A 24,535-nucleotide genomic window follows, 5' to 3' on the forward strand; every position below is an offset into this window, starting at 1 on the left:
TGACCTCCCGGGTTCTAAGGGCCCTCCCAGCTCTGACCTCCCGGGTTCTAAGGGCCCTCCCTGCTCTGACCTCCTGGGTTCTAAGGGCCCTCCCAGCTCTGACCTCCTGGGTTCTAAGGGCCCTCCCAGCTCTGACCTCCTGTGTTCTAAGGGCCCTCCCAGCTCTGACCTCCTGGGTTCTAAGGGCCCTTCCAGCTCTGACCTCCTGGGTTCTAAGGGCCCTCCCGGCTCTGACCTCCCGGGTTCTAAGGGCCCTCCCAGCTCTGACCTCCTGTGTTCTAAGGGCCCTCCCAGCTCTGACCTCCTGGGTTCTAAGGGCCCTTCCAGCTCTGACCTCCTGGGTTCTAAGGGCCCTCCCAGCTCTGACCTCCTGGGTTCTAAGGGCCCTCCCAGCACTAACAACCTGTGTTCTAAAAGCCTTCCCCACTCTGACACACCATCTTCTAAAACTCAGCCCTGAGATTCTGTGTTTCTCTAGTTTTGTAAAGAATAACAACAAAGAGAAAGTACAAAACTTTGTAAAGCAGCAACCCTCATGCCTAGTGTTCAAATTGTAATGTCTCAACCATTTTCTACAGATAGTCCCCATTTGAGGATTTATGTCTCAGGTCTTCAGATTTCTGGCTTTGACCCGCTAAAATAAAATTGAAACTTCCCCCACATAATGAGGAAATAGATCCTTTATATCTAGACATGCTCATAAATCTATAATTATTGTTCCCATTTACTGAATCCCAGCAAATGAAATCCCAAACATGGAATTATCCATGACTCCCCATTCATCCCCCATCCAAGAGCAGGATCAGGTCACTGCAACAGTTATCAAAATCAAGGGATGATTCAGCACTGGGATTCAGAAGTAAGAAGGAAAGGTGGATTCTCAGAGACTTCAGACTCGGGTCCTTGGAACATTTAACCAGGGTTCTCATCTTCGAGCCCCAAATCCCTATTGAACATCTGACACTGTGCTAAGCAGTGTTGAGAGTTAAGTAATGGGGTATTAAAAAGTGGTTCTTGACGGGAAGGAAACCTGAAGAATTGGGATAAGATCATGGAACGGGAGACCCGGGAAATGCCAGAGAGTGCAGGACTTTGGAATTAATGGATTCCAGCTCCTTCATTTTACCAATGAGAAACAGAAAAGAACCCAGAGAGAAGAAGTAGCTCACCCTGTAACTGAGTTACCTCCAGAGGAAATCATTCGAGAACTTCCCCCCAAATCCTTTGGCACAAGAGATCGATCAACTTACGTGACTGTCATTCAGGTCGTTGCTTGGAGAGTTCATGACCACGATGATCTCAAGCCCCCTGTTGAAGTTCCACCTCCTCGTGTCAGCCCGTTCCCTTGAAGCTTCCATGTTCGGGGAGATGTAGATGTCCACGCCTGGAGTGCCATAGACTTCGAATGTCTCCGTGCCCTCTGGCACAGACCTGAGAAAGACAGAGAACGAGGGCAGATGATGGAGAGCTTCTCGGTTGCTCAGACTTTGAATTCCAGAGATGACAAAATCTTAGAGAATGCTCAAGTCAAGACACAATGGACAGAAATCCTCCCAGCAACAGCAATCAATCCATCCAAGTGCTTATTGATACAAGGCGTCATTGCTGGGGTTACAAAAACAAGAATGAAAGAATTCCTGCCCTTAGGTTGTTTGCAGTCTAGCTAAGGGAAAAGCAATAAGTATAAATATAAAAAATTATAGAGGAGGGAGACTGACACTAACTACTGAGAGGAGGGGGTCGAGAAAGGCTTTACATAGAATATGGTACATCCTTAGCAAGTAGCTGCCATCCTCTACTTGAACAAGGAACCTGTCCCATCTGGGGGCAGCTCTCATTATTTGGAAATTTGTCCATAGGTCAGAACAAAAGCTCTTCCTTATATAGCTTTTACCCACTGCTTCTTGTTTTTCTCTCTGGGACCATGTGGGACAAGCTAAATTTTGTTTCTATGAAGTGGCCCTTCAAATACTTGAAGACAATCATGGAATCACCAAGTCATAGAATCACAGAGTTGAAAGGGACTTCAGAGCTCATGTGATGGATGATTTGTAGTAACTGAGGAAATACATTCTGAGCTAAGTGAATCAATGAAATCTCCAGTCAGTCCAAAGACTCTGAATACAGAATGAGAGAAGACTCAAAAACAATTACTTAAAAGAAAACAATGAACAGTATACAAATCAGGAAACAAAATTAAGTAATCTGCTTTCCAATTGGAGGAAAGATTAAGGGCTTTCCAAGTTGAGATGGGGGAAGAGTGAGCATTGGATGAGTCAGGAGGAACCGTGTAGGTTTAAAGTTCCTTCTTTTCCTAGAATTGAGAAATGTTAATTAATTATAGCCACCTACATTTATGAAACAATAGATGACTGATGCAATCTAGTTAGTTTCTCCAGTGATGGAGACAAATACAGAAGAAGTCTTGTTATATGAGTAAACTACAACCCACCTGGACAGAGAGAGAAAATAGATGAGGAGTTTGAGAATTAGATTATAAACCCGGCATAGAACTATGACAGGAGACTTTTAATATCTAGATACCTATTAGGATTTACATTTTACCCAAAGCTAAAGAAGAAATAATTTCTTGACCTGTCTTAATGATAAATTGGGCTTTCAAAAGGTGGAGGAACCAACAAGAGGAAGCTCTATTCTAGATCTGATTCTTATCCATAGGAACTGGTTGCTAGAGAAGAAATAATAGGAATCTTGGGGAAGTGACCACATCATAAAGAAAGAAAAAGAGGGAAGATGGGAATTGTCTGGTATGCATCTAGATTTGATAAAGCAAATTCCAAAGAGTATAAAGAAAATGTGAGAATTTGTGGACTATAATTCTAGAGGAGAAGACCTCCCAGGATAAATGGTAGGTTCTCAATAACAAATTATGGTGACAAGAAGAGAAATTATTTAGATGGGAAGGAAAAAGGAGAGTCATCTGAAGAGATTGAAATGAATACATAGGGAATTCATCACCCAAATTAGAAATGAACATTAAAGGTTCTAAGTGTTGGAGGTAATACACTGTGTGTCCCAATCATATAAGAAGGACAATGTATGGAGGGACATGGAGATAGGAAGAGGCATGGGGAATTTGAGGAACATAACATATAACAGACTAATTTGACTATAATGTGGAACATGTAAAGGAAAATGAAATGAAGTAAATCTATAAAACATAAAAATACTAATTTATATTATTATTGATATCATTGTTATGGCAGCTGTGTGAAGGATGAATTGGAGAGAGAAGAAAGTACAAAAAGGAGATGAATTGGGAGGTTACTTCAATAATCTAGAAGGACAATGAGGAACTAAACCACTGTATCTCTCGTCCCTTTGGGTTTCCATGATATCTTTTTTCCTGGATACCTTCCTACCTGTCTGATGGCCCCTCAAAATTCTTTTGCTGGTTCATTATGTAGCACTCTCCCTAACCTTGGGTGTCCACAAGATTTTGCCCTGGGTCATTTTCTCTTCTCCCTCTGCACTCTCGTCCTTGGTGATCTCATCAGCTCTCTTGGATCCATTGATCTCTACACAGATCTACACAAAGCACTAGTTTCTCTTCCTAGCTCTAGTCTTAAATCACTAACTGTAGATCTTTCTAACTGAATGCCATATAGGTATCCTAAACTCAAATCGTCCAAAAGAGAACTCATATTTTTACTTCCAAACCCCACTTCCTCTCCCACACTTTCCTTTAATTTTCCTATTAGCATCAAGGACAAACAACAATGACGACATCCCCATCCTTTCAAGTCATCCAGTTTTGTACTTTTGACATCTTCCTTATCTCCTTCCTCTCACTCATCTCACATCCATTTATCAGATACTATTATTTCTATCTTCTCAACATCTCTTATGTATGTCTTCTCTCTCCCAAATAGCTACTTCAAGGAAATAGCCTATTCAAGTCTCATTTCAATATTTTCCTACCTGGTCTTCAAGCATCTTCTTTCTCCAGTCCATTCTCTACATAGTCAACAAAATGACTCTCTTAAAGTATAGATCTAACCACATCATTCTGTGTCTCAGTAACCACTGGTGGCTCCCTAGTACCTCTGAGATAAATTGAAACTTCTCTTGTTCTTCCTTCATTCTCAAAAAAGACCAATGATAATATTTGACTTGCTTATGAATTGGATTTAAGTGAGGCAGGGCTATGTAAAGTCTTCCAGTCTTCAAAGTCCAGTGACAGGACAAAAATCAAGACAATTGACAATAAAATAAAATTAAAGTTCCTCTGTTTGATATTTCATAAACTTTAAGCATTCTCCTCTACTTTAAGCAAATTTTATTTTATTTTTTAGTCTTTTTTATTGAAGTTTTTTTTTATTTTCAAAACATATGCAAGGATAATTTTTCAACACTGACCCTTGAAAAACCTTGTGTTCCAATTTTTCCCTCCTTTCCCCCAACCATCTCCCCTAGATGGCAAATAATCCAATTTATGTTAAACATGGTAAAATATATTAATCCAAAATATGTATACATGTTTATATAATTATCTTGTTGCATAAGAAAAATCAGATCAAAAAGAGAAAAAAATGAGAAAGAAAATAAAATGTAAGCAAACAACTACAAAAAGAGTGAAAATGCTATATTGTGATCCACACTTAGTTCCCACAATCCTCTCTCTGGATGCAGATGGCTCTCTTCATCACGACATCATTGGGACTGGCCTCAATCATCTCATTGTTGAAAAGAGCCACGTCTATCAGAGTTGATTTTAAGTAAATTTTAATCCAACCATTCTATACACTTTAATGTGTCTCCTAGAGAGAATGGAATATATATATATATATATATATATATATATATATATATATATATATATATATATATATATATATATATATCTTTAGCGTCCATAAGAGCATAGACCTAGAGTTGGAAAGGATCTTGGTTGTAACTGAATATAACCCCCTTCCTGTGGAAACCGAGGCCACTGGAAGGTAGAAAGAGAAAATGAAAACTTCTTTGGGTTGTAAACTAGAGATTTTCCTGCAAACCTGGAGTTTCTAAATAAGGATTTTGGGGTGCTTAAAGCATTGGTGGCAAAGGGCCTGGCTTATTTTGGGTAATTACAATGGCTTTCTTTTCAACAGTGCACTAAGATTTTTTTTTAATTTTTAAAATACTTTTTAAAATTAATTTTATAATTATATTTTGACAGTATATATGCATGAGTAATTTTTTTTATAACATTATCCCTTGTATTCATTTTTCCAAATTTTCCCCTCCCTCCCTCCACTCCCTCCCCTACATGATAGGCAATCCCATACATATTAAATGTGTTACAGTATAACCTAGATACAATATATGTGTGTAAAACCAAATTTCTTGTTGCACGGCAAGAATTGGATTCGAAGGTATAAGTAACCTGGGCAGAAAGACAAATTCGCATTAAGATTTACAAGCATCTTGGAACAATTCTATTCAGTTGGACGGTCAATCATTGCTCATTTGTTAGCATTGACTGTATCAGGCTCTGTGCTAAGCTCTGGGAATACAAAGAAAGGCAAAATATAGTCCCTGTTCTCAAGGAATTCACAATAGAATGAGGGAACCAACATGTAAACACCTATGTACTATTCTGCATTTATTTATCTTCATTGCCCCAAGAAAGAAACTAGGCTTGGTAAAGTGTAAAGTTAGTAAAGAGAACAGTGGATAAAGCATCAGAACCTGGAATTCAAATCCTCCCTCAGGCACTTATTAGCTGTGTGATCCTGAGAAAGTCACTTATTTCACTTATTTCAACCTCAGTTTTTTCAACTGTCAAATGTATTTGTTGACTTCTAAGATCCCTTTTCTAGCTCTGAGAGCCTATGATAAGTGGAGTGTTATATAGAGTTATACAACTAGGAAGTGTCGTGGTTGGATGAAATTTTTCCTGATTCAGTTGAAAAAATATGCTGAGAGTGAGTGTGGGCTAGAAGCCATCTGAGCCAGAAGAACAGAGCAGCAACAACACCCATAGGGTTGAGCCCTGGGTGAGGAGGGGGGTATTCCCAGATATCTCTGTCCCTCAGGGACATAATTTGTTAGTCAGCCAAATAGTATCTATTAAGCTCCTACTGTATGACAGGCATTATAGTAAGCATAGGAATGGTCAGTAGTGTGTGGGATGCTCAAAGAGCACATAGTGCGCTGTTTTGTTCATTCTTCATTTTCAAAGAGAATCAGTGACATCCTAAGTGGTGTCTTGACTTTCCAGTGAATTAGATTTGAATGAGCCAGTGTTGTCTGAAGTCATTAATCTCACTCTTTCAAAGTCACCAAAGTCCCGTGGCAGGACAAAAGTCAAGATGGGATGACCCAGACGCAGTGAATAACCTTGGTGTCTTCAAGCATTGCCCATTCTGCCAGGAAAGTCTTCCTTTGCTTGGGTAGACATCCCCCTAATTCATCAACAGGTGTGAGACCTGTTGGTTCCCCTCTAGCTGATTTAGCCCATGGGCCACTGGGGCACATCCTATAGCTTCTTGGAGCCACAGGTGAGAGCTGAGTGAAGGTGGACGCTGAATGTGGATGAGCAGTGCTCCCACTAGAGATACTAATTCTCCCTGAACAGATGGCAAGTCTCTCTGGAACTGAGTGTTCACTGGGGCTTGTTCCTCATCCCTAAAGATGAGCGGCCTCCTTGATTCACCAGGATGACTGAGAGGGATCCCAAAGCAACTTGAAAAAATAAAAAAGGAGCAGAAGGGATCATCAGGCAGGATCCCTATAATTTGAAGGCTAGACAATAATACCTCTGTGTGGACTTCCTATACTTCTAAAACATATACCTGCTGAAGTGGGAAGGGAGGAATTTAATTCTCCTTTCTGGGGTATAATTTCCAGAATGGATAGGTGTCCCTTGCCTTCATGTAGCCAGGCCACTTTGCTAATCCTTTTGGGGGACCCTCAGACACATGGCCTCTCTCCTCCCTCCTCCCTGCCTCTGAATTTCCCTGGCTTCTGTCAGGTCTCTTCTCCTACAAGACTTTCCTAATCCGCCTCATGCTAATGCTGTTCCTCTGCTGGCTCTGTACATCTGACAAGTATCTGGTTATTTGCATGTTCTCTTGCCCATCAGACTGGGAGTCTCTTGAGAACAGGATCCAACATGCACTTTTCTTTTCTTCTTTTTTTTTAAAATTAATTTCATAATTATACATTTTTGACAGTATATATGCATGAGTAATTTTTTATAATATTATCCCTTGTATTCATTTTTCCAGATTTTCCCCTCCCTCCCTCTACTCCGTCCCCTAGATGACAGGCAATCCCATACATTTTACATGTGTTACAATATAACCTAGATACAATATATGTGTGTAAATCCAATTTTCTTGTTGCACGTTAAGTATTGGATTCTGAAGGCATAAGTAACCTGGGTAGATAGACAGTAGTGCTAACAGTTTACATTCACTTCCCAGTGTTCCTTCTCTGGGTGTAGTTGTTTCTGTCCATCATTATCAGCTGGAAGTGAGTTGGATCTTCTTTATGTTGAAGATTTCCACTTCCATCAGAATACATCTTCATACAACATTGAGGTGTACAGCGATCTTCTGGTTCTGCTCATTTCACTCAGCATCAGTTGAGGTAAGTCTCTCCAAGCCTCTCTGTATTCCTCCTGCTGGTCATTTCTTACAGAGCAATAATATTCCATAACCTTCATATACCATAATTTACCCAACCATTCTCCAATTGATGGACATCCATTCATTTTCCAGTTTCTAGCCACTATGAAAAGAGCTGCCACAAACATTTTGGCACATACAGGTCCCTTTCTCCTCTTTAGTATTTCTTTGGGATATAAGCCCAATAACAGCAATGCTGGATCAAAGGGTATGCACAGTTTGATAACTTTTGGGCATAGTTCCAAATTGCTCTCCAGAATGGTTGGATTCTTTCACAGCTCCACCAACAATGTATTAGTGTCCTAGTTTTCCCACATCCCCTCCAACATTCATCGTTATTTGTTCCTGTCATCTTAGCCAATCTGACAGGTGTGTAGTGGTATCTCAGAGTTGTCTTAATTTGCATTTCTCTGATCAGTAGTGATTTGGAACACTTTCATATGAGTGGATATAGTTTCAATTTCATCATCTGAGAACTGTCTGTTCATATCCCTTGACCATTTATCAATTGGAGAATGGTTTGATTTCTTATAAATTAGGGTCAGTTCTCTATATATTTTGGAAATGAGACCCTTGTCAGAACCTTTAACTATAAAAATATTTTCCCAATTTGTTACTTCCCTTCTAATCTTGTTTGAATTAGTATTGTTTGTACAGAAACTTTTTAGTTTGATGTAATCAAAATCTTCTATTTTGTGATCAATAATGATCTCTAGTTATTCTCTAGTCATAAATTCCTTCCTCCTCCACAGGTCTGAGAGGTAGACTATCCTCTGTTCCTCTAATCTATTTATGATCTCATTCTTTATGCCTAAATCATGGACCCATTTTGATCTCATCTTGGTATATGGTGTTAAGTGTGGGTCCATATCTAATTTCTGTATGCACTTTTCTTTGTGTCAATGACGAGGAAACCCCAAAACTCTGAAAAATCCTTAAAGGAGAAAACCTCCTTGGACTCTACCCCAGAGAGGGGACTCTACCCTAAACACAAACAGTTTCATCTTTTTTATCTGGCTCAGTCCTGAAACCCATTGAATTCAATTCAAATTCTAACTCTGACTGAAACCCAGCCAGGAGCCAACCTGGGACTCCACCCACAGCCCCCTTTCTCATTAAAAAAGACCCAAGCTGGAGCCCTCTCTTTGTAGAGGTCCCAAACATGGCAGCCTTATGCCTGGCATGCCCAGGATCTCTACTCACTGGAACACTGTTTCCGGTGCCCTCTTACCTCTACCTTCAACTTTACTAACTAGACTTTAACCTTACTTCCAACCCCCCATAATACACCTCTTTTATCAATCTAGGTTTTTGGGTCTGTAAATTCCTTTACAAGAGACTCTTTCCCTGCTACTAGACCTCATTTCATTCTGTATCCTTGCACCGAATCCAAAGAGGTTGCAGGGGAGCTCTATTTAACTCCCTATGCCCCAAACCTGCCACTAGACTGCAATTAAAACCTAATTTCATTTAGGTACCCCAATTCTAGACCTCATCATCCTGACATATAGTAAGGAGAGCTACCGGAGAGCCCAATGGTTAGGAATTCTTGACTGAAACAAGCTTAAAGCTGCCTCTTTGCAATTTCTCTTTCCCTCCCCCTGCTCCCAGCTCCGCCCTTGGGGACAAACAGAATCTCCCTGGTAAGCAGCTATCTTGTACATCACGTTCCATCTTGTATTATAGTTATTTGTATGGCTCATGACTCCCTCATAATCATAGCTCCTATTTCTATGGAATGTCCAGGCTTACAGAATGCATCCCTCACAACAGCCCAGGGTGAAGTAGGGAATGCATATTATTGTCCCCTTTTCACAGAAGAAAAACTGAGGTTCCAAGAGGCGGCCAGAGCTTGCCTAAGACCACACAGTCCTTAAATGACAAAGCAGGGATTCATAGCATCCTAGAGGTAGAACTGGGAGAGATCTTAGAGGCTATACAGTCAGACTCCCTCATTTTACAAGTGAGAGAACCAAGGCTCAGAGAGGTCAAGAGATTTGTCTAGCAACACACAACTTTTAAGTTTCTGAGTCAGAATTTTAAACTCAAGTCTCACTGGTTGCAAATCTAGTTATTCTTCCCACTATACCAATAACAGACTTTCTATGTTTCTCTCTAACTCTCTGTGTGTATGTTTGTGTTTCTCTGTCTCTCTTGCTTTCTCTTTGTCTCTGTCTCTTTCTATTTCTGACTCTATCATTTTCTGTCTCTGTCTCTGTCTACCCCCTCTCTCTTTCTTTCTCTTTCTCTTTCTCTCTCTGTCTCTCTCTTGTGTGTGTCTGTCTCTCTGTCTCTGTTTCTTTCTCTGTCTCTCTGTCTCTGTCTCTCTCTTTCTCTCTGTGTGTGTCTCTATCTGTCTCTGTCTGTGTGTGTATGTGAGACTGTCTCTCTGTCTCTGTGTCTGTCTCTTTCTCTGTGTGTGTGTCTCTATCTCTTTCTTTGTCTCTGTGTGTCTTTTTCTGTGTGTGTCTGTGTGTGTGTGTGTCTCTGTGTGTGTGTGTGTCTTTCTCTCTCTCTCTTTTGTCTCTCTCTCTCTTTTCTCTCTCTGTCTCTGTCTCTTTCTCTCTCTCTCTTTCTCTGTCTCTGTGTGTCTTTTTCTGTGTGTGTCTCTCTTTATGTGTGTGTGTGTCTTTCTCTCTCTCTCTCTCTCTCTCTCTCTCTCTCTCTCTCTCTCTCTCTCTCTCTCTCTCTCTCCTCTCTCTCTCCTCTCTCTCTCTCTCTGTCTCTCTCTCTCTCTCTCTCTGTCTCTCTCTCTCTTTCTCTCTCTTCTCTCTGTCTCTGCCTCTCTCTCTCTCTCTCTCTCTCTCTCTCTCTCTCTCTCTCTCTCTCTCTCTCTCTCTCTCTCTCTCTTTTTCTCTTTCTTCCCTCACTTCAGTCTAATTCACTTGCATGTTATGGCATTGCCTCTCTGATGTCATGATTTTCTTGGAGAATGAAGGACAAACAACAAATACAATAAGCTGCTTAACAGCAGACATTGTATCACTTCAGTATTGTTTCCCCAGCACTTAAAACAGTGACTGACACATAATAACGACTTGTTGATGGAATTGAATCAGAACGTCGCCTGGGACAATTTGCACAACAGATTGCACAACCAGCATCGGTTAGAGATGGGACTTGGACTCGGGTATTCTCTGGTAACTCTGAGGTAGCTATATGGCATAATGAATAGAGCGTTAGACCTGAAATCAGGAAGACCTGGGGACAAATCTGGCCTGAAACATTTCCTAGCTGTGTGACTCTGGGCAAACCACTTAACCTTGTTTGCCACCGTTTTCTTATTTTTAAAATGAACTGGAGAAGAAAATGGAAAACCATTACAATATCTCTGCCAAGAAAACCCCAAATGGGGGCATGAAGAGTTGGACTCCACTGAAATAACCGAACAACATGGCCAGGGTTATTGATAACATCAAATGGTGTTCAATAAATACTCATTCTCTTCTTCCTTCCTCCTCCACTAACCATTGTGCAAAGACTGCCTCCCACATTATTATTAGGATAGTTATGTGTCTTATGTCTTAGCTAGACTGTGAATTCCATGAAGCAGTCACCAAGTCTTTTTTATTTAAGCTTTGAATATTCTCGGTTCCTAACACAGTACATAAAGCAGGCATTGAAAAATATGAATTAAATTACATTGAATGAAATAAAAGAAGAAATTACAAGATGAGAGAGAGAGAAAGAGAGTCAGAGAGAAACAAAGACAGAGAGAGACACAGAGGGGATGAAAGGACAGATAAATGAATAGATAGCTAGTTAAATGATGGATGGATGGATAGGTAGGCAGACAGGCAGATAGATAGAGGTAGATAGATAGATGGATGCATAGATGGATAGATAGATGGATAGATGATAGAGAGGTAGGTAGGTAGATAGATAGATAGATAGATAGATAGATAGATAGATAGATAGATAGAGGTAGATGGATAGATGATAGAGAGGTAGGTAGGTAGGTAGATAGATAGATAGATAGATAGATAGATAGATAGATAGATAGATAGATAGATAGATAGATAGAGGTAGATAGATGGATAGATGATAGAGAAGTAGGTAGGTAGATAGATAGATAGATAGATAGATAGATAGATAGATAGATAGATAGAGGTAGATAGATGGATAGATGATAGAGAAGTAGGTAGGTAGGTAGATAGATAGATAGATAGATAGATAGATAGATAGATAGATAGATAGAGGTACATAGATGGATAGATGATAGAGGTAGATGGATGGATGGATGGATAGATGGATACATTGTTAGATAGATGGATACATTGTTAGATAGATAGATAGATAGATAGATAGATAGATAGATAGATAGATAGATAGATGGATGGATGGATGGATGGATGGATGGATGGATGGATAGATAGATAGATAGATAGATAGATAGATAGATAGATAGATAGATAGATAGATGGATGGATGGATGGATAGATAGATAGATAGATAGATAGATAGATAGATAGATAGAGAATCAGTGTAATAGAAAATCTCTCCCTAGATCAGAGTCACATGGCCTTTAGGTTTTGAAGTGAAAGTTCAAATTCAAATCTTCCTGTCTCTTGGCTAGGGGACCTGGACGGTGGCCCCCAAACCTATTCATTTCCTCTCTTTTCCTGGGCCTCAATCTTGTTCTCTATAAAATGGAACTAATAATCTCTATGCTGTCTTCCCCACAAGGTTGCTAAGAGGAAAAGCTTCTTGGAAGCTGTAAAAACAAAATGCTACATAAAAATCAAGGGAGTGTTATTATTAACTAGCACTATAGGAGATCAAAGGCAGGACAGTGACCTGTGGAAAAAACCTTCCCCAGCTTGGCCCTAGAGGGGCAGAACGAGCAACAAAGGGGCAGGGAGGATGTAATGGGGTAGCTGCAGAGGTAGATTTAGTCTCAATGTTGGGAAAAACTTCCTCACGATGAGAACTGCTCATGTGTGAACTGCTCCAAAGTAGAATGATCTGCCTCTGGAGATACTGGGTTTCACACTATTGGAAGTATTCAAGCAGAGAACAGATGTCTGCTTTTCAGAGAGATGTCTGAATGGGAAGTCTTCATCCACCACAGTTTCCCCTTCTGTAAAATGGAAGTAATAACAGCACTAATCTCATAGGACTATTTTAAGGATCAAAGAAGATAATGTCTGTGTAATATACTATATAAAAGCAAGCAATTGTTACCTTCTGCTTCACTTTTCCCTGTCTTCCCTCCCCCTCTGTGAATGTTAAAATTGGATTTTACTTGTCCCGGCTTATACCCCATTAGACCTAGAGACTCCAATTTAGTCATGGAGGGACTCATAATTTCAACTCAAGCCTCCTATCAGGTCCATAGTATGAGAACAATAATAATAATAATTTTTAAAAAATGAACATGAAACAATTTTTGCCCTTAACAAGATTTTTCTTTTAAAAGAGACAGCACACACAGAAAAATAAATACAAGGTATACGCAAAGCAAATATAAAATCACTTTAAGAGAGAGACTGAGCCCTAGACAATTGGGGATTCTCTAAGATCAAGACAAGGAGTGAACCTTTCTAGTTCTGTAGGATCTGAAACAGTTCTTCTGATCCATATCAACCCAGCACGATATCCACATGTCAAAATTAATAATGGTAATAAATAGCCCACTTTTCTATAATTCTTTATAATTTGCAGAGTGACAGGTCAAGTATTCATTAAGTGCCTATTTAATCATCAGACACTATGTACATATTATCACATTTCATAGAGTGTTTCCACAACAATCCACTAAGTCAAGTAATGAAACAGTTATTATCCTATTTTACAGATGAGGAAACTGAGGCTTGCCCAAGTTTGCATTTGTTAGTAAGGGGCTTAGTTGAGATTGAGCTCTTGCCTCTAAGTCCAGGGCTCTTTCCAGTAGAGCCCACTGCCCAGAAACACTGACTGAAAACATGTGGGATGATAAATGTGGATTTAGACCAAAGGACCTACTTCAATTCTAGGAGCTGTTGTTACCTCTTGGCTGGGAGACTTGGTTAAATCACTCTCCCTTTCAGCATCTCCCTTTCCTCATCTGTGAGAGGCAGAATAATACAGTACGAAGGGCATTGGGTTCAAATCCACCTTCTGCCATTAACTTCTCTGTGATCTTCAGCATAAAACTCCTCTGTAAACTGTACTTTCCTTTACTTTAAAATAAAACAGTTGGATTAAATGACATCTAAGGTCCATCTCAGTTCTTGATTTGTGATCCTATGAGTTGAAGTCAAATTCTGAGTCTTCCACCAGCTAGGTGGTGCAATAGAGCGCATTGGACCTGGAGTCAGGAAGCCCTAAATTCAAATCTAGCCTCATGATCCTAGGCAAATGACTTCACCTCTGTCTGCCTGCCTCGATTGCTTCAATGATAAAATGGGAAGAATAATAGTGCCCACCTCTCAGGGTTGTCATGAGGACAAAAATGACATAATATTTGTAAAGTGCTCAGCACAGTAGAAGCATTTAATAAATATTTGTTTTCCTTCCATCCTTCCTATATGATGCTCTTTACCTCCCTGGGTATTAGCTCTTTATTTGTAAAACTGGATATAGATTCAATGACCTTCCCAGTCAACTTATAGCTCTATGTCTGGATGTTGACATCCTAGGATGTCAAAATTTCCTTTCAACTCAAAGTCCCATGACCATTTATTAACTGTGTGATGTCAGACAAGATCATTGAGTTCAACCTCCTCATTTTACAGAGCAAGGAAGAGCCTGATTTAGCAACCTGGAGGATATGGATTCCAAGAAATTAGTTTTTTTCTCTTCTATTATTATATATTATTTTATAAAGCTTTTTATTTTCAAAACACATGCATAAATAATTTTCAACATTCACCTTTGTAAAACCTTGTGCTCCAAATTTTTTCTCCCCTCCTTCCCCCTCCCCCTCCCCTAGACTGGCCAAAATATTAGTGACTTTTTCTAGGCTGCTGTTCATCCATTAAGGCCCATCTGCTGCCCACATTCTCCATGAAGCCTTTCCTGACCATCCCCAGCCAATAGTGATGTTGCTGAACTGTCTTAATGCCCTGAGCCATTTTTATAACACAATCTAATGCTTCCTTGTTCTCCAATAATCTCCCATGGACCAGCCTTCTCTCCCTAGTCAGACCAAAGCTTCTTGTCAAAAGGAATGGAAAGAGCACTGTGGGAAAACAGAAGCTCAGGTCTCAACTCTAACACTTCCTATCTTTTGATTTGGGGTAAGTCACTTAATCTGGATAGCCCTCAGTTTCCTCCTCTGAAAAATAAAAGAATTGAACTAGATGAGTTCTAAGGCCCCTTGCAGTTCTAACATCCTGTAGCTACATGATTTAATAGTTGAGTAACCCCAGGCAAGTCATGTCACCTCTCTGAGACTAATTTCTCATTTTTAAAAGGGGATAATGATACTTTCCTTTTTTTTTTTTTTTTTTTTTTTTTTTTTTTTTTTTTTTAACAAAATGCTTTGAGATCCCACTGAGTCATCCCCAAAGGGTCATGTTCTGGATGCTCTCTGGAAAGCACTCTTTAGGGATGAGAATTCAGAAATCAGCCAAACAGCTGCCTTCAGATGGGGAATTCTGAGTTGGATTGAGTCACATTTTACACCTCCATTTTCTTAGCACACTGATTATTCTCTAAGTCAGCAGTTCTCAAATGTAGTCTGGGAAGCCTAGGAGTCTCTAAGACTCTTTTGGAGGGATATTGAAGTCAAAGCCTTTTCTATAATAATATTAAGATGTTGTCATTTCTAATATAGTAAATATCAATAGATATAACCCACATAAACAATAGCTCTTTTTTTGCAGGTCTTCAATTGGGGGTAAGTGACTTGTCCAGGGTCACGTAGCTGGTAAATGTCAATTGTCTGAAGCCATAATTTTTAAGGGGGAAAAGGGTTCTGAGAAAAATATGAGAAATGCTGCTCTAAGTAGTTCAAAGATTGTTGTGAGGAAAGAGATATTTGAAAGTATCACTGTGGAAAAACACTGGGACTAAAGGCAGGATCTGAGTTCAAATCCTACCTTATGCTAGCTGTGTAATCCTAGCCAAGAAACTTAACCTCTCTTAGTCTCACTTTCCTTGTCTGTTAAAAGGGGATTTGGGGCCAGCTAGATGATACAGGGGATAGAGCACCAGCCCTGGAGTCAGGAGGCCCAGAGTCCAATTTAACCCTTATTAGATATGTAACCTTGAGCAAATCACTTAACCCCAATTACCTCACGATAAACAAATAAATAAAGGGAATATTAATAACTTTTAGGTCCTAGGATTATTATGAGATTTAAATGAGATGATACATAAAGCACTTTGGAAACCTTAAAGCAAAGCTTCTTAAACTGTGAAAAATGTGGCAATGGTAAAAGTTAGCAAATATTCCACCAAGATTTTTTTTTTGCAGAGGCAATTGGGGTAAAGTGACTTATCTAGGATCATATAGCCAGGAAGCATTAAGTGTCCGGTACCAGATTTGAACTCAGATCCTCCTGACTTCAGGGCTGATGCTCTAACCAGTGCACCACCTAGCTGCCCACACCAAGATTTAATTCTTTATATTAAAATAACAATCCATCTCGGTAGTATGCAAATTTGTTTTCCTCTTTAGTAAATGGTGAAATTACATGTATACTACAGAATTATTTCAAAATAATTTTCATTATGATTCTTAACAGTAAATGTTTAATTTGTATATTTTATATATATCTGTATATATATATATATATCTGTATATATCTGTATATATATATATATCTGTAAAAATTTCTCCAGTTTTCTCCCAAAGTTTTGCCAGGAATCAACATCAAACTCACTAGCCCACAGTTTACAGGTTCCATGCTCTTGGTCTTTTCAAAATGTGCTCCAATTACCTGGAGGGCAGGCAGCTAGGGGGCGCCATAGTGGATAGAGCACTGGGTTTGGAATTAAGAAGATTATCTTCATAACTTCAATCCTCCTCAGACACTTATTAGCTGGTGACCTTGGGCAAGTCATTTAACCTTGTTTGTCTTCATTCTTCATCTATAAAAATAGGCTGGAGAAGGAAACCATTTGCCAAGAAAACCTCAAGTGGGTCAAGAAGCATTAAGAATGATTGAAACAACCCAACAACAATCTAGAGGACAGCTGGGTGACACAGTGGGCAGAGTGCTGGGCCTGAAGTCAGAGGACCTGAGTTCAAATCTGTCCTCAGACACTTAACACTTCCTGGCTGTGTGACCCTGGGCAAGTCACTTGCCTCAGAAAAAAAAAAAAGAAGAAGAAGAAAAGGAGCTGAATTCAGGATCTGCCACTTTACAAACAAAATTAGCAGAGAAAGGTACATAAGTGCCCATTGACTCTAACTCATTGAGTTAGAAACTCACATGTGAAAGACATACCTATTATAATGTACCCTACATATTACCAGGGCGACCCTTCTCCTCCCTGTGCCTCAGTTTCCACTTCTGTAAAACAGAGATGGGCATTTGATGACCTCTAAGCTAACCTCGGCTCCCCTGAAGAGATTCCTTGCTCAAGGATGCTCCCATGACCAACCCCCAGAATATATCTTTCCAGGACGCAGGTCAGTGAAAAGGCCATTGGATGGAAAAGAAGCATCTGGGGCAGGTGAGTAAGGAGCCTCTGGGCACAGCCTCAAGTCTCCTACTCTCAGCCTCCTTCCCAATAAGGGTTTCCCTTGCCATGATGGGCTGCCTCTGCTGTACTTTGCTGGTTCCACTCACCCCATCTCCCAGAAAAAGCTGGAGAAGGTTATTTCCCCTGCTCTCAACTCTAGCTCCTAGAACAGGAAGAAGCTGCCATCACAAGAGGTGCTTTTCTGTGGACACCTCCAGGGAGAATACCCAACCCTTCCCAAAAGCAGGCTCCTCAAGGCCTCTCTACCCAAATCGCTGTCCACATGGTCCCGTGGCCAGTCTGTCCTCATCCTTTCCAGCTATATCTCGTCTTACTCCCAGAAGTCCTAGTGGCAGAAGGTGAGAGAACTATGGTACACTGGAAGGAGCACTGGACTCGAGCTGGGTTTGAGTCCTGGTGCCTTGCCCTATACTTCTCAAGACCTCAGTTTGATGATCTAGAAATTAATCCTAATAACAGCTCACATTTATGGGACATTTTAAGGCTGGCAAATTGTGTTACATTATCTCCTTTGATCTTCCCCTGCCAGGAAAGATTTATTAGCCTCATTTTGCATTTGAGAAACTGAAGGTCAGAGAGGTTTGCCCAGAGTCCCATTGCTAATAAGTGCTTGAGGGATGGTTAAGGTAATCTGCATGGGCTCCCAAGCCCTCCCTTCGAACTCAAAGGATTCGGGGATGTCGTATTTCTCTGAGCCAGAGACTCAGTCTCCTCATCTATAAAACGAGAGTAAACTTTTCAAAAAAAAAAAAAAAAAGCTCCAGAGTTTCACAGAGGACCCAGAAGCAGGATAAGCTCTGTTCCCAGCAGGTGCCTAACTTGGACCCAATCCCTGCCCATCTTTCCGACTCCAGGATCATCATTCTCATCTCTGCCCTAGTTCCAGCCTGTAACTCACAAAACAATTCCTCTCAAAAGTCTGTGAAATTTGGTTTTATTTTGTTTTGTTTTTAAGAAAATAGATTCTATTTCAAAAAGATATAATGGTAAGATATCCAGGCTGAGAATCAACAATCTCATCACCCACTTAACTGAGAACCATGGGATCTTGCAGAAATCACTCCCTCCCTCTTAGCTTTCCTCCGATCAGTGAGCAAAGACAGGCCTGAGCTTGGTGGGGTCTGAGATTCTGTCTTCTTTGATCTTCTGGGTTCTAGAGCCCCAACCAGCATTAGCAGTCTACATTCTACTACCCCTCCCAGCTTTGTTCTAAGTTCTAAGTTCAAAGACTAGTCCTGACTTCATTTTTTTTTATTTTTTAAAAAATTTTATTATAGTTTTTATTTACCAGATATATGCATGGGTAATTTTACAACATTGACAATTGCCAAACCTTTTGTTCCAATTTTTCCCCTCCTCTCCACCCCCACATGGCAGGTTGACCAATACATGTTCAATATATTAGAGTATAAATTAAATACAATATATGTATACATGTCCAAATAGTTGTCTAGTCCTGGCTTCTGAGGGTACAAGGAACTTTTCCGCTCTGATATTCTATTTTCCTATGATGTTGACATTACTCAAAGCTTCCCAGTCTTGCTCTATATGCAATTATTCTGTGGTTTGGCCACCGTTCCTAGACCACAGCCCAGGTGAGAATGGCTAAACCGAGAATTAATTTTTCTCATTAAATTTTCTCAGAGAAATGACTTTGATGAATGCTCACCCCTCTTTCTCTTCATTTCCAACCTCCTGGCCCCTCTCCCCCCACCTAGGAGCAGCAGGACCCTATGTAGGGTGAGGGCTCCCAGAGGAAGGATGCAACCCACCTCTCCTCCAGCTCCCAGACCCTCCCTGGTCCGGTCTGGTCCTCTTACCCATAAATATCCACCAGCGTTTCCACTCCGACCACACACACTGCGCTGGTGGGATGCTCCAGGGACACTCGGACTATCCTTTGGAGGGACATGATGAAACCCCACCAGGCTCCGGCCTGAGTCCCCACTGCCCCAAAGGCCCAGCATGAGTCATTTAAAGGGCCAGTTTGGGGGCCCGGAACCCTCCTCTTATTTTTCAAAGATGGCAGTTCATTGGTCCATGCCTTATCCCTCCCAGGAGCTCCAGCTCACAATTGGCTGTAGGATGCTGCTCATTTACATATGAACCACTTGCCCTGGCAAGCTAATTATGCCCCTCAGGGAGTGAGCAGGTACCGCCCAGAGATACCTACACCTGGTGGTGAACCTTTCTGTTCCTGACCGGGGTGGGGGAAAGTAGGGTGCGGTATAGAAAGTGGGGAGCCCCTGGACCAACAGAACTGGGGGCGCTGGAATGCTGCTGGCTTTTGCTCGGACCAGATGCTTCTGGAGGGCACACGTGTCCACGCGGCAGGGATATTCATAAATCGCAAAATTTATGCGTCAGAAGGGACCTCGGGACATCTGGTCCGACCAGTCCTTGAACAGGAATCCTTTCTATCTTACACTGGCTATGGCAGCCACTCAGGCTTGGCTCTGAGACTCCTGCTGAAGGACAAACCCACTCTCTCCCCAGGGTGGCCATCCCACTTTTGGACACCTCTGACCCTTAGAAAATGTTCTTTATTCATTAAACCTGAATCTGCTTCCTTAATTCTCTCTTCTTGGCCCTCAAGGATCAACCAAGACAAAATTAATCAATCTTCGCTAAGACAGTCCTTCAAACACTGAGGACGGTGATCGTGTTCCCCCAACTATTAATGTCCGCTTTCCCTCAATTATATCTTATTTATTCGGTATTTTCAGCTAGGTCCCAATTCATGTGAATACTGAATCCTATATTCTATTCATATATGTGCATGCTCTCTTGCTGGACAGAAGGTTTTTTTTATTTTTTTGTTCTTGGGATAAAAGAATATTTTTTTTTATTCTTTTATCCCAAGAACCTACCAAAGCACATAGATGTTTAATAATAATTATATTAAACTTTTAATTGAGTCTCCCTCAGCCTTCCCAAGTCTGAGCATCCCAAGTTCCTTTAAGTGATCCTCATATGGGATGCTCCCCAATCCCCTCCCCATCCTGGCCACTCTTCTCCAGATGTGTTCCATTCAGTCAGTATCATTTCTCAAATATGGTAGCCCAGAACTCTACTGCCAGAGGGTATCCGGACTGCATTCTCCCCTCCTTCTGTTCCCTGTGCCTATCATATGTAGCTAGATTTATGTTAGCTCTTTTGATGGTCACATCACACTGTTAGGCCCACATTTTGGGCTTTTTGAAGCATTTGGGACATTTTGAAGCCATACCCCAGCGTAATCCAACTCTTGACTAGCCACACATTCTCATCCCATCTCTTGTGCTTGGGCAGTCGATTTTTGGACCCAAATATAGAACTTTACATTTATTGTCATAATTTTCCGTCTTTTCATTAGTAGTACTTGTTAGCATCTTCTTGGTTGATTGTTAGAGTGGTAGAGCTAGAAGGGATAAAAAAAATATAGAATATTGATATAGATTGGTGAAACTTAAAATATAGAATACCAGGGCTTAAAGAACCTTATAATCTAATCCTCTCCTTTTAAAGATGAAAAAAAAAAAAAAAAAAAAAAAACTGAGGACTAGAAAAGGAAAGGGACTTGTCCAAGACCTTACAGTAAATTAGTAACTATGATTAGAATTCAACTGTCCTGCCTCTTGGTCCAGCCTCTTCACCACTATATTATACCAGGCAGATACTTACACAAGGACTCTGCTCACAGTTTATCTAGCTCAATCTTAAATCGGTTTAAACAATCTCCTTTTTTTCAAGTGTAAAATGAATTTCTCAAAAATGATTGCCTCAACTCCAGGGGCAGAAGTAAAAAGCAAAGGGTTCCAAATGGCTAAAAAAGCTAGTGGCTCTGGGTACAGGTTTGGAGAATTCAACCATCTGCAAGGCACTTTCCCAATTCCCACCTTCTCCCCAGTTAGTCCCTTCCCTCAGAGATTTTTATTATTGTGTATTCATTTCAGTTTTTATCCGAACCCATTTGAACTCTCTCTGGGTTTTTCTTTCTTAGGGATTTTTTCTTGTTGGGTTAAAGATATCCAAATGATTTGGCATTTCCTTCTCCAGATCATTTCACAGATTAGGAAACTGAAGCAAACAGGATAAAGTGTCTTGCTCAAGATCTTTTAGAAATTACCTTTTATTTATACTATCTGTGTCTGGAATGTATATGGTTATTTGCATGTTATCTGTCCCATTAGATAAGGAGATCCTTGAAGTCAGGGACTTTGTTTTTGCTTTTCTTTGTATCTCCACTGCTTAGCATGTGTGCCTAGGACATAGTAAGAACTTAATAAATACTTATTTGCTCAGTAGCCGGTAGGCAAGATGTGCCTCTCAAAAAATTGTGAAATAGGAGAACTTTGTCTTCATCATCCTCAATCTCTCTTTCCTATGCCCTTGTACTTCTTAACTCTCCCCCAGTCACCTCAGATCAATCAATCAAGAAAAATCTATTAAGTACCTACTATGTGCCAGTCACCCTACTAAGGATTGGGTATACAAAGAAAAGCAAAACCGGTTTCTGTCCTCAAGGAGACTACATTCTAAAAGGGGAGACAACAAACAAACAAATCTGCATGAACAAGTTATATACAGTAGAAATAGAAAATAATGGGTGGAGGGAAGACATTAGAATGAAGAGAGTTTGGAAAAGATTTCTTATAGAAGGTGAGGTTTTAATTTAGAAGGGAGTGAATTCTGGGAATTAATCCCAAAATCTCAGGAGTTCTCTCCCGCAATCTTAAAATAATTAATTTCTAAACTCCTTAATCTACTAAGGTATTTTTAGTACTTAGGACGTGAAGAAAGTAAGGGAAACCAGGAGTCAGAACTGAGGAGGGAGAGCATCGCAGGCATGGGAGACACTAAAATGCTCAGAGATAAGATTTTTTTTTTTTATTGAAACATCGAGTAAACCAGTGTTAATGGATCAGAATATATCTGTGTGGGGCATAAGGTAGAAGAAAACAAGAAACGGAAGGTAGGATTAGGTTATAAAGAGCTTCAAATGCCAAACCAAAGACTTGGCTTTGATCCTGGAAGTGATGGGTGCCAATGGAGTTGACTGAGTGTGGGGGCCTCGTACTTGGACCTGCGGGTTAGGAATCTCACTTTGCTGGCCAGATGGACGATTGCCAGCATCACCTCACATTACCTCAGATCCTAGTATCCTTACCACTCCCTCTGTGCTCCAAACCTATGCTAAGGAAAGAAAAAGCTAAATTAAAGTGCAAATGCAAATCCAGATTACTGCCCCTCTCTGGGAGATTTAAATTTGAACAATTTAATCAGAACTTTATAAGAGCCCATCGATTAGACAATGTCTCAACAAGTTGGGGTATGTGGACATATTGCTGTACCAGAGAAATTATGAAAATAAGGAATACAGAAAAGCACGGAAGACATCAACTGATGCAAGGTCAAGTTAAGCAGAATCAGGAAAACAATATACACAAGGATTGGGACCATCTAAACACAAAGAATATAACAAAACAACTGAATCTAAATACCATGAAATTTTAGTGACCACCCTTGATACCCCCTCCCCCAAAGAAAGGTAGGAGAAGGCACAGCTACGTGGTGCAGGGGACAGAGCACTGACCCTAGAGTCAGGAGGACCAAGTTCAAATTGCTCAGATATTAATTGTGTGATCCTGATTAATTAACCATGATTGCTGAGAGAGAGACAGGGTGGGGGGGGAGGGAAGAGAGAAGGAAGGAGGAAAAGAAAGAGAGGAAGGGGAGGAAAGAGGAAGGGAGAAAGAGGGAAGAAGATAAAAGAGAGGGAGAGGAAGAAAGGGAAGGAGAGAAAGAGAGATGGAGAGAAGGAAGGAGAGAGAGAGAGGGAGGGAGGGAGAGAAAGAGGGAGGAAAAGGAAAGAAGAAGGAGGAGAACAAGACACTTCTACCTGTTCTTTGAAGAGGTAGGGAGTAAATGGTGTGGGATATTGACTATAATGTCAAACTTTTTGGATGAGTTGATTAATTTTGATGAAGCTTTTCTCTCTTTGTTATAAGGCTCTCTGGGGGGCAGGAGAGAAGAGGTTTTATTGGGGAAAGTAAGTGGAACAAAAATAAAAGATAAATGGTTTTTTTAAGCCTTAAACTACAGAAATAGAACTCTTATGTTGGGATTTCAAGCAGGCGAGGCAGGTGAGAGGGGATTGAGAAGCAGCAGTGGCAGTGGTCTGGCTGAACTTGCCTTTCTTGGTATCAGCAGCCCTTAGCACAGTGCCTGCATTGGTAAAAGTGCTTAATAGATGCTTGCTGACTGTATTTTCATCTTGTACCTTTCCCTTTTCATAAGTTTCTTAAAGACAAGGAATCTGCCCTTTTTTCTTCTTTTCGTCCCCAGATTCGTGTCTTACTAGCCACAAGGAAACAGAGTAAGTAATGAGTAACTAACTCTCTGTTGCCAATGCTTGAAGCCTTCCTGTCCCAGCAGAGTGCCAGTGCCATTGTTTCACTGATGAGTCCCTCCAGAAGGCAAGGAGGGATTGGGAGAAGACTTTGTGGAGGGCATGGAGGGGCTGAAATCTGTCCCTCTTGAGGGGACACCTAATGGAGGAGATCAGGGGGAAATGGGGGTTTGACTATTCAAAGGATTGGATTTAGAGCTGGAAGAGAACCCAGAAGTCAACTAGTCCAGCATCTCCCCTCCCTCTCTTCCCCACTTATTTTACAGAAGAAAAAATTAAGTGAAGCATTTAACCCAAGGCTACCCAAAGAAAAGATGGAGGAACCAGAACCTGGGTTCTATGACCCCAAACCCAGAATTTCCCCCTCCAATACACCCTTCTACTTTTGGCAGAAGGAGAGAGCCCTGGAAATGACTGGGTATTTGCCCAGCCTGCCCAAGAGAAATAGCCCAGCCCTTCGGGCCAGGGAGGAGAAAAGTTGCCCCAAAACAAAACAAAACAAAACAAAACAAAACCTTAAGTCCCCTCTGAGATACTGGAGATTAGTAGATGGAGGTTGGGAAGAGATGGAGCATCTACTCCTCCCATGATAATCATCAACAGGGTGGGACTCCCCTAGAGGGTAATGGGGTATGTGCCCAGGGTCCTTGGGATAAGCTGCATGCTTGGCACTTTGTGGATAATGGACGGGAAGGGGGAGGGAGAAAGAGAAAGCCTCAGCACAATGGATGTGGTGCCCTTGTGTAGATAGATTTGGGGAGTGGAGATTTGTGATGGTGGGTTTGAATCTCTGTTAGGACAAGAATTCAGTTTCACCAACATCTTCTATACTCTTCCCCTCAAATTAGTAGGTTGGTCTAGGTCTCTAAGG

The 24,535-nt window shown here is 40.8% G+C and overlaps 1 protein-coding gene across 1 annotated transcript in view; it reads right to left on the reverse strand.

Moving 5' to 3' along the window:
- Positions 1 to 19,205, reverse strand: part of LOC141564085 (protein-arginine deiminase type-3) — a 45,863-nt gene extending 26,658 nt beyond the window's left edge. Inside the window, exons 1-2 of the mRNA XM_074306122.1 lie at positions 19,094 to 19,205; positions 1,251 to 1,431 (exon numbers count right to left, since the gene is read on the reverse strand). Of these exons, the coding sequence (XP_074162223.1) occupies positions 1,251 to 1,431; positions 19,094 to 19,185 (273 nt within the window). The 5' untranslated portion in view covers positions 19,186 to 19,205. The remainder of the gene's footprint in view (positions 1 to 1,250; positions 1,432 to 19,093) is intronic.
- Between the last annotated feature and the right edge of the window lie 5,330 nt (positions 19,206 to 24,535).

The sequence above is a fragment of the Sminthopsis crassicaudata genome, chromosome 3 (assembly GCF_048593235.1).
Source record: "Sminthopsis crassicaudata isolate SCR6 chromosome 3, ASM4859323v1, whole genome shotgun sequence".
In the NCBI taxonomy this organism is placed as follows: domain Eukaryota; kingdom Metazoa; phylum Chordata; class Mammalia; order Dasyuromorphia; family Dasyuridae; genus Sminthopsis; species Sminthopsis crassicaudata.